This window comes from Heterodontus francisci, chromosome 29, assembly GCF_036365525.1.
Source record: "Heterodontus francisci isolate sHetFra1 chromosome 29, sHetFra1.hap1, whole genome shotgun sequence".
NCBI lineage: Eukaryota > Metazoa > Chordata > Chondrichthyes > Heterodontiformes > Heterodontidae > Heterodontus > Heterodontus francisci.
In genome coordinates this window covers 57,796,376-57,806,740 of record NC_090399.1, presented here as the reverse complement: position 1 = coordinate 57,806,740, position 10,365 = coordinate 57,796,376, and the positions used below count along the sequence as shown (strand labels likewise).

At 39.7% G+C, this 10,365-nt stretch overlaps 1 protein-coding gene across 1 annotated transcript; it reads right to left on the bottom strand.

Annotated features, from left to right (window-relative positions):
* Positions 1–1,980: 1,980 nt before the first annotated feature.
* On the bottom strand, positions 1,981–6,347 carry LOC137345864 (probable G-protein coupled receptor 139). The gene is made up of 3 exons (XM_068009112.1): positions 6,276–6,347; positions 4,249–4,252; positions 1,981–2,894 (listed from the first exon to the last, which is right to left on the bottom strand). The coding sequence occupies exons 1-3, from the start codon at positions 6,345–6,347 to the stop codon at positions 1,981–1,983; spliced, it is 990 nt and encodes a 329-aa protein (XP_067865213.1).
* Between the last annotated feature and the right edge of the window lie 4,018 nt (positions 6,348–10,365).

Genomic DNA, 10,365 nt, shown 5'->3' with positions numbered 1-10,365 from the left:
CAGACACTTAACAAAATTACGTGAGTAATGATGGAGAAATACATGGCACGAAAGAGGGATAAATCCCAGGACTAAATGGTTTCCATTCCATGCCTTTAAAATAAATAGGACAAGACATTGCAGATGCCTGAAGTCTCATTTTCTATAGATCTTGTGATTTGGAATGATCGTTTAGAATTCAAAATTGCCCATGTCACTCCACTATTTAAACAATGTGACAGAGAAAAAAAAAAAGGTTATAGACCAGTTAGTCTATCATTTGTTATCCAAAAAAACTGGAGTCCATAACTAAGGATAGGGGTGAATGAACACCTTGAAAATTTTTAGCTGATCAGAAAGGGCCTGCAGGGATTTGTGAAGAACAGATTATGCCTAAGGAATCTGATGGAATGTTTTGAAGATATGACAAAAGTAGTTGACAGGGGAATGTCTATGGGTGTTATTTATCTGGACTTCCAGAAGGCATTTAATGAAGTCGCTCATAAGAGACTATTAGCTAAAGTTGAAGTCATGGGATTGAAGACAAAGCATTGATGTCATTAGGAAATTGGCTGAATGGAAGGAGCCAGAGAGTAGGTATAACGGGCATGCACTCTAATTGGCAGGATTTGACCAGTGGGGTCCGGTAAGGATCTGTGTTGGGGCCTCACTATTTTAATTCATGACTTAGAAATTGGGATAGAAGACAACCTATCCAATTTTGAAAATGACATACAGATAGGCAGCATTGTAAGCAGTATAGCTGGAAGCTGAAAATTTCGAAGAGATATTCATTGATTAGTTGAATGAACAAAAGTGTGAAAAATGGATTCCAATATAGGCAAATGTGAGATTATCCCACTTGGACCTAACAAAAGGATGAAAAAAGATAAACAGTGCATGTCCAGAGATACTTGGTGTCCAGGGACATATAGTGTTAGGACCAGGTCCAGAAAATAGTCAAAAGGTCTACCAGAATGCTAACTTTTATATTAAGAGGAATACAGTATGAGGAGGTAGATGTCATGCTTCAGTTATACAAAGCATTGTTCAGACTGCATCTGGACTACTGTGAACAGTTCTGGGCAGCATACCTTGAGAAGGATATAGGAGGGAGTACAGTGTAGGTTTACCAGAATGATACCTGTATGTTAAATGGCTAAATTACAAGGAGAGATTACAAAATCTAGGGTTGTATTCTTTGGAGTTTGGAAGAGTGAGCGGTGGTTAGATCACAGTTTCCAAGGCATTAACGCAACAGATAAGGGAGATTGGTTATAGTTGATGAGTCTAAGACTTGGCGTTATAGTCAAAAATTAGAGCCAAATCGTTCAGGAATGAAATTAAGAAATAATTGTTCACACAAAGAGTGGTAGAAGTATGGAGCTCCCTTTCATAAACAGCAATTGATGTTGGATCAATTGTTAAACTGAAAACTGAGATTGATAGATTTTAGTTAGTCTAAGATATTAAAGGATATGAGGCAAAGACAGGTATGCAGAGTTAGATTGCAGATCAGCCATGATCTCATTGAACAAGCTCGAGGGAGTGAATGGCCTACTTCTGTTCCTTGGAGATGGGTGATTTCGGATTAGCCACCATTAGGCACCTCTCCCGATTGTCCCTCGCTTTGAAAAGGAACATTAGGAGAGGAATATAACAGCTCACCTGCTCCGCCATATCACTAGTATGACACAATCACCAAATGTAAATATTACAATCATTGAATGCAATGGGAAGTAAAATAAGACAGATATTGAAACAACTCATCGATCTGCAATCACTCATACTGCCATTCTGCCCCAAACATATTTTATCCCCATTGGAATCTGCCTGGTTTCAGTCAAGTGACACATTCCATCACTAAATTGGTTTTCTTTCGCATTAATATGTAGAGAGAGACTGCCAGGAAGAGGGAGAACAACAGCGATAAAGTGCTATATAATTATCTATGGATTTAGAGAATATATTGTGATCTATGTTGGCTGAGATTAGATGACATTAAGTTTCAATTTTTTGAAGCCACGAACTTAGAGTCAATGGATATTTAATAATATGCTTCAATTCCTCTCTAAATTTAGCCTGAGCTACTGCATAGATAAATGTGTTTGTGCATGAACTCAAACACTGAAGCATATATCCAGTGTGCTCCATAATGGCAAATGGATCATTATAATCTGTGAGCATAAACTGAATGCCTGCAAATTGTGTACATACAGAATATACAAAAGTTACCATCCATAACAGTATAAAACAGCTAGAAATGGCCAGCAGTAATATGATCGATTTCCTTCGGTTCTCCATCTCTGGATCACTGTGATTCTCATTATTGTTATTTCTCCGGAATCCTCTTCTCAATCTATTGGCCCGCATAATGTACCTGATGGTTACAGCATTGAGTAACACAATCAGCACAAATGGTGCAAAGGGTGTTAATGTAATGTCAAAGAAGAAGTATGCTACCCATATAGGCAAATTAGACAGGCTTGATTTTACATTGCAGAACCACGCAATGTTGTCAATAATTTCCAAGTGTTCGTTTTCAAAGTAAATTGGAATATTTTCTACAAAACTCAGTCCAAACACAGCCACTGTAACTATGGCTGCGGTTCTTTCAGTGCAATATCTTTCTCTCAATCTCTGGCAACATATGGCAATGAATCGATCAAAAGTGAAAGCAACAGTTAACCAGACAGAGCAATCAATGGCTGCAAAAACCAAGGCGATATTGAGACTGCAAACGGGAGTGTAATCCAAGAACGAATATGAGAAATACATGTCATTAATCTCAGAAAATATTACATCGAATATTATCACGAATAGATCTGCCGCTGCCATGGCCACCAGGTAATGAGTGATACATTTAGAAAGTCCGCATCTCCCACGGGACAGAATCACAATCGCCACTAGATTACCTACAAGAAAAAGAGAATACAAGGGAAACTATTAATTGCATTCAATTCACAGGGGCAGTCAGTTTAAGAATATGTTATACGGAAATTAACTAAATCTTTTGTGCATTTACTCAACTCAGTTTCCTTTTGCTTTGGGTGAAATTTGTCCCAGGCGGTGGCGCCAAACTGACTCTGGAACCGGTTTCATAACGCGACCAGTTTATGTGGACCTTAAAAATAATTAACTGCAACAGAATGGAGAGACATTTCTCAGGTAACCCGGTGCACACATACAATGCGGTGATCATTCTCACTAGTGCACCTTCCATACAATTAATGAGAACACACAAGTAAAGTGAGATGACCAAGGGGCAGTTCTTGACTTTGTGCAATAGTCTAAACGGATGATAGCGTGTCGGCAATCTATTGTACAGTTCTCCCCATTTTCATTTCCATTGACTTCATTGGAAATAAAATTCGAGAGAGATGTAAAACTGGGAAATAGTGTAAAATGGACGGTATTGGATCAGCTCCCCATTATCATTCTCTAACCGGTTTTTTATTTCCATTGAACGGAGCAGAAATAAACATCAGGCGTCCGATCAGCCAAAGTGAAAATTGCCCCAAATGAATCAGTAAATCCACCAATCACATAATTAACAGACCAGTCAATCACTGAATCATCCAAACAATATTCATAACCTTGTCAAATACTAATACAGATGCTTGGGTATGTCTTGCATGTGTTTTAAACGGCTATCTGAATATCCCACAGTTAGGCAGAATTTTATAAACTCGGTAAAATCTTGGCCATTAAGTCTTTTGGACTAAACACTTGACTCGCGCCTAGAGATGGACTGCATCCAATTTATACCAGGGACGATTCATTTTATTCACTGCCCAATTTATCTCGATGCTGAACCATCTTAAATGCTCAGTCCACAGTTTGTTAACATTCGCTCTTTTCCTGTAATGTCTTGTACTGGGGCTGATCCGCCACTCATTCCGGTGCTCAATGTGGGACGATGATTTCTTTAAAATTGTACAGCTCCGGCCGGCCGGCCGACCTTTTCGGTTGCCTTTATTTATAAGGTGCATATTTGTACAGAAACAATAAAGAATATCCGAGAACAGCAATACAAATAGTCAACCTGCACATTATATTAGACTATTGCAAACAGCAAGACTTGACCCAGGTTTTAGAGTTTTCCTGGATAATTGAATTAGCTATTTGAGAAATGTAACAGGAGCGTATCTCCCCTTAAGGAATCCCATTTCATTTCCCTGTTTTGTTAGATAAACCAACTTGAAGTGCAACCTGATCAAAGACAGAAACCATCCTGATATATCAGGCTTCCCACCAGGCAGTCTTCACCTTGCTGGGACACAAGGATGAAAGACAATTTGTTAAGTTATTATTGAGTGCGCTTTCCTGCCAGTCTGATTCCTTGAGTTGGACCAGCTGTTGCAGAATGAGGGTTTTCCCACAAGTGTGGTTTGAGAGCACACTTTCCTATCCCAACTCATTGGATGAAAGAACCATCTCCAACAACATTCCTAAATGCTAAAATTGCACGAAAAATATATTATTTTACAAAAGCTACAATTACAAACAAACTCGAAAATTTACATTGAAGGGAAATGTGGCAACGGAAAATCATTCTGTTCACGACTTTGGAAAATAAATCCCGAAAATGTACTAGATGTGTACTGTATTAGATAGTATATCAAAGTCTGTATTGGGAACAGAGATATTGTAAGAATCTTGGACATTTTATTCGGCATGAACGACATTATATAAATGCAAACTATTTTCATTGTTATAACATAATTGAACACAGAATAATTAAATTATAATACCCAATAACGATTCGAACAACCAAATTGCAGGACGACCATTGACTCCTATGTAACAGAGGTTTATTCAATGCAGCATATTCATGAAAACTGAATGGCACCAGTTTAATATTCTGTAAACTGTTGTTTACATATAAATCAGACCCACTGAGCTAACTGTATTAAAGCCATTTTTTTCCTAATCCACTGACAATAGTTAAAACTGTACATCTGGACAGATGACAATACTAGACTGAAAGCAAGCACACTCTCATTCTGTAAAACAAGGAATAACTGATTATGGTAACTTACAAGGAACACCAACCAGGGCAAGAATCGGATAGTAAATTTCTTCTATCTGTGGAATTATAAATAGTCCCATTTTCTTAAAAACGAAGCAACCTCTTGGTGTGATTGACACACTAATGAGATGTATTGAACTGAGCCCGATTTATACTTTTGAGAAATGTCAAGTGAGGCAATTAGGTCAGGCAATAACTGACATTAGTTACAGCCACTTGAACAAATAGGTTAAGCAGCAGTTTGTACTCCAATGCTCAGCGGGAATAGAAAATTGTTATTTACATTTCGCAGTGGTAATGAGGAACACCAAGGAGAGAATATTAATTTAATTAGTTTTGAAATTTTCAACCTTTTTAAAGTTGTAGTTACTGAATCATTGATCATGCCAATTCAAACAAATATATTCATTAATATGCTTTCAGACTGGAAAATACACATGTGTTGTATTTGACATTATAAATGTTTGTTTGTGAAGAAGATTAGCACTGTCAATTTTTGCAGATGTATAGGAACTGAATATTCACTGAGCAAGTGGTACACACTTGGCTTATGTCATCCCAGATGACAGAATTGGGATGCAAATTTATGATTGTGCCCAATTGGAGCAGGACCTCCATCTGTCTTAAATAGCTTGCGGGAAGCTCAAGGAGATACGAGGGAGGGAGGCAGTTCTCACGATGGCAATCACATTTTGCACCAGAGCCCCCTATCACTCAGGCACCTGAACACTGAGTGAGCCTGGTAAACAGATCTGCTCAGCAGTGCAATTTAGATCCAGTTGGAGAAACAAACCTGTGTGCTGGACCTCCAGTGGGACTATTAACACCAACGCTATTACTATCGACTTATTAAAACTCCTTAAATAAACAGGTCCAGCATTCAAGATGCGACTATTGTGAGGATGGCTACAATTGGTGGTATTCAAAAGAGATAGCAGCAACATCCATTAGATACTAAATAACATGACCTGAGAGACAATTTCCTCAAATTCAATCAAGGGGATTTGCCAATAAAATCAGGATATACTTTTTCACACAAAAGATAGCGGAACTCTCAGTCAAAAGGCTGTGGATGCTGGGCCTCAACTGACATTTTTAAAGACTAAGACCAATGGATTCTTGCTTAATATGGGTATCAAGAGAAATGGAGTAAAGTTCGTGAATGATATTATAATATAGTAGAGGTGATGTGCTGATCAACCATTATCCAACTGAATGGCAGAACAGAGTAAAGGAGATGAATGACCGACTTTTGTCCCAATACCTTAATCCAATATAGATTCTGAATTATCCTTTTCTCATTTCTGTTGATTTCTAGTTTGTTTAAGCACTCCATTATTTTCTGACGGTAGATGCTATCAAATGCCTCTCATTGATTATAAAGCATACATTCACAGTTTGTTTTTGCACTTCCAGGTGTCTTCCAATAACTACTTTCAAGTTAAAGATGTTCCTTTCTTTGATTTGAATCCTGACTGATTATCATCTATCTCTGCTTCTATAGACTGATCATTTCTTCCCAAAATGATTATTGGTATCATTTTCATCACAGGGCTCAAGAAGCTTATTGTCCTGCTCTCTGAACGCTCTCGGGCTTTTGGTTTCTTTGGCAGCTTAATGAACACCGGCTGCATCAGATCTTCATGTAAGAATCCTGTTCTGTAAATGTTGTTGCAGTCTCAATCAGTATCTCAATGTTAACATCATTCAGGGCTTTCAGGCATTCTGTTGGTATCTCATCGATTCCAGGTTCTTTCTTTGCTCTCAGCTTGTTGATTGCTGGACTGACTTCTGCTTCTATTATCTCCAGTAATTCTCTTCCTTCTGATCATTCCAATTCACATCTGTCTTCATCATCATACAGCTCTCTGAAGTACTTCACCCATCGTTCCTCTGCACTTTCTTTTTCGAAGAGAAGTTCACCTTCCTTGCTCCTCATACAGCCATTATTTGTAGTTATTCTTTACTTCTTATCTGTCCCCGCTTTAACTTTCTCATGCAATGCCCTCATGTTATGCCTTTTCTCCAGTTCTTCTATTTCCACGCAGTAGTCTTCATACCACCTTTCCTTGGCTGCTCTACAATCTTTCCTGATCTGCTTTTTAATTTCACCATATTCATAATTATTCTTCTTATTCTGTCTCTATTTCTCAATCATATCTAGTATTTCATTAAGCATACACTCCTGGTTTACTCCTCTCTTTTTTTTCGGGACCATCTCAGTTTTTGTATGTTTTATGCTCTGTTTCAGCCTTTCCCAATGCCTTTCTGTTGTTTTCTCCTCACTGAGATATTGATCTGTCACTTCCTGAAGTATAGCTTCATACCTGTTAGTAACCTCCACTGTGTACTTCTTCACCAGATCTTCTACTCAGTCTGTCCAGGTTAACTTGGTCTTTCATGGGATTTCTTTTCACGAGTTTCAGCTTGAACTTCACCTTCACTATAAGCAGGCAGTGATCTGAATTGTTGTCTGCCGCTGTGTAAGTGAACGCATTTTTGACGCTGTTCTTGTACCTTTCATTGATCATCAGAAAATCTATTAGATTTTTGTGAACATCTCCTGGAATCTTCCAAGTGTACAGCCTTCTTGGATGTTGTTTGAACAATGCATTCAAGATGAACACGCTGTTTTCCTCAGGGACTGTATCAGGGTATCAGGTGTTCAGCTTCGCTGTTCTTCGTTCCTAGTCAAAACGCTCCTATCACTTTTCCATGCCTCTCTCCGCCAACTTATGTGTTCAAATCACCAGTGACTAGCAAGATGTCTCGACTCTTCACATGCTTCAATAAGTTTTGCAACTCCTCATAGAATACTTCCACTTCTTCATCACTGTGATCCTGGTGGGTCCATACAGTTGTAAACATGCAATATTCATTGCTTTCCCTTTAAATTCTGCCATAATCACTGTCTCTGATATTGACCAATATCCCGGCATAGTTCTTGCTACCTTCTTTGTCATCATTATTCTGATTCTATTCCATGTTCACTGCCACCTGAGAAGATCATAACCTGATTTCCTTTGCCAATCCTACAATGTTGATGTTGAGTCTTAACATCTTTCATACAGTTGTCTATTTTACCACTCTGATAAAGTGTCTTCCCATTCCAAGTTCCAATTTTCAAGAGTTCTTGTCTGGGTTTGTGAGTAGAATCATTAGATGGTAGTCTTTCTTCGGGGTTTGGGTTGCCTTCATCATTCACCCAGCTATTCCTAGTTCCTAGCAAATCCTTTTCTTCCCCACTCCTATTTACAGTAGACATCTCCTCAGGGGCCCCAGATCTGCTTACATCACTACTGCAATAGTAGATTCTATGACTAACTAAGGGGTAATAGTTGTTGAGTATTTGACTCTTGCAAGGCGACTGGCCATTTGTCCTTAAGTGTCATGACTCTGCCCTAGATATGTCGGACATTATTCATGAGTAACTGCCTCTTGATAACACTGCTGATAACACCTTCCACAACTTGATAATACTTGAGAGTAAACTGATGGTGTGGTAATTAGGCAGTTTGTTTTAAATGGACAGAACACCGCTGGGTAATTTTCTACTTTGTCAGGTAGATGCCAGTGTTGCAGCCATACTGGACTAGCTTGGCTGGGGTGCAGGTAGTTCTGAAGAACAAATCTTCAGTACTACAGCTGGGATATTGTTGGGCCCATAGCCTTTGCTATGTCCAGTAAACTCAGCCATTTCTTGATATCATGTGGAGTGAATCAAATTGGTGGAAGACTGGCATCTGTGATGCTGGGAACCTCAGTAAGAGATCGGTGCAAATACATCAGCCTTGTTTTTTGAACTCACGTGCTGGGCTCCGCCATAATTGAGGATAGGGGTGCTCATGGAGTGTCATCCTCCTGCTGTTAGTTGTTTAATTGTCTACTGCCATTTTTGATTGGATCTGGCAAAACTGCAGAGCTTTGATCTGATACATTGCTGCTCCTTCCGCTGTTTAGTATACATGCATGTAGCTCCTGTGTTGTAGCTTCACCAGGTTGGTACCTCATTTTTAGTTTGCTGTGTGCTGCTCCTACCATTCTCTCCTACACTCATCATTGAACCAGGGTTGGTCCCTTGCCTTGATAGTAATGGTATAATGAGGCAATGCTGGTCCACAAAGTTTCAAATGGTGGGGAAATCCAATTCTGCTGCTGATGGCCAATGGATGCCCAGTTTTGAGCAGCTAGATCTGTTCTGAGTCCATCACTTTTAGCACAGTGGTAGTGTAACAGAATACAATAGATCTTGTCCTCAATGTGACGATGAAACTTTATTTCCATAAGGACAGTGCGGTGGTCCACTCCAACCAACATTGTCATGGACAGATGAAAATACAACAGTAGGTTGTTGTGGACGAGGTCAGCTAGGTACTTTGCCTGTGCTGGTTCTCTCATTACCTGCTGCAGGTCTAGTCTGGCAGCTATGACCTTCAGGACTCGAGGAACTCAGTCACTCGTGGAGCCGTGCCACTTTTGCTGCTGGACATTGAAGTCCCTCACCTAGAGTACATTCTGTGCCCTTGCTACCCTCAGTGCTTCTTCCATGTGGTGTTCAGCATGACGGAAAATTGATTCCTCTGCTAAATGAGCATGGTAGTTGGTAATCAGCAGAAGCTTCATTGCCCATGTTTGATCTAATGCCATGGGAATTAGATGCAGAGTCAACATTGAGGACTCGCAGGGCCACGACCTCCCAACTGTATAACTTTGCTGCCAGGTCTGGTTGTTCTGTCCTGCTGGTGAGTCAAGACCAAGCTGGGGATGCTGATGGAGAAGCCTGGGATGTTGTCTGAAAGGTATGATTCTGTGAGTATGACAATGACAGGCCTTTGCTTAACTAGCCTGTGAGACAGGCATTGAACACAAAAGCATATAAGTTATGCTGAACCTTTATAAAACTCTGGTTAGGCCCCTGTTGCATCAAGTTCTTGTCACCACACTATAAGAAGAATGTGAGGGACCATGAGAGGGCGCAGAGGAGATTTAACAGAATGGTTCCAGGGATGGAATATTTTAGTTACAAGGTTATGTTGAAAAAGCTAATTTTGGTCTCCTTAGAACAAAGGAAATTGAGTGGAGATTTAATGGAAGTGTACAAGATTATGACAGGTTTAGTTAAGCTGGACGAGGAAAAGCTGTTCCCATTAACAAATGGTACAATGTCTAAGGGACACAGATTGAAGGTTTTGGGCAAGCGATGCAGGAAGAATATGAAGAAGCATTTTTTTTTCCACTGCAGTTGGTAATGACTTGGAACTCGCTGCCCACAAGGGAGGTGGAAGAGGAGATGGTCAATGACTTAAGAGGACGTTGGATGGCCACCTGAGAGAAATAGACTTTCAAGGCTATGG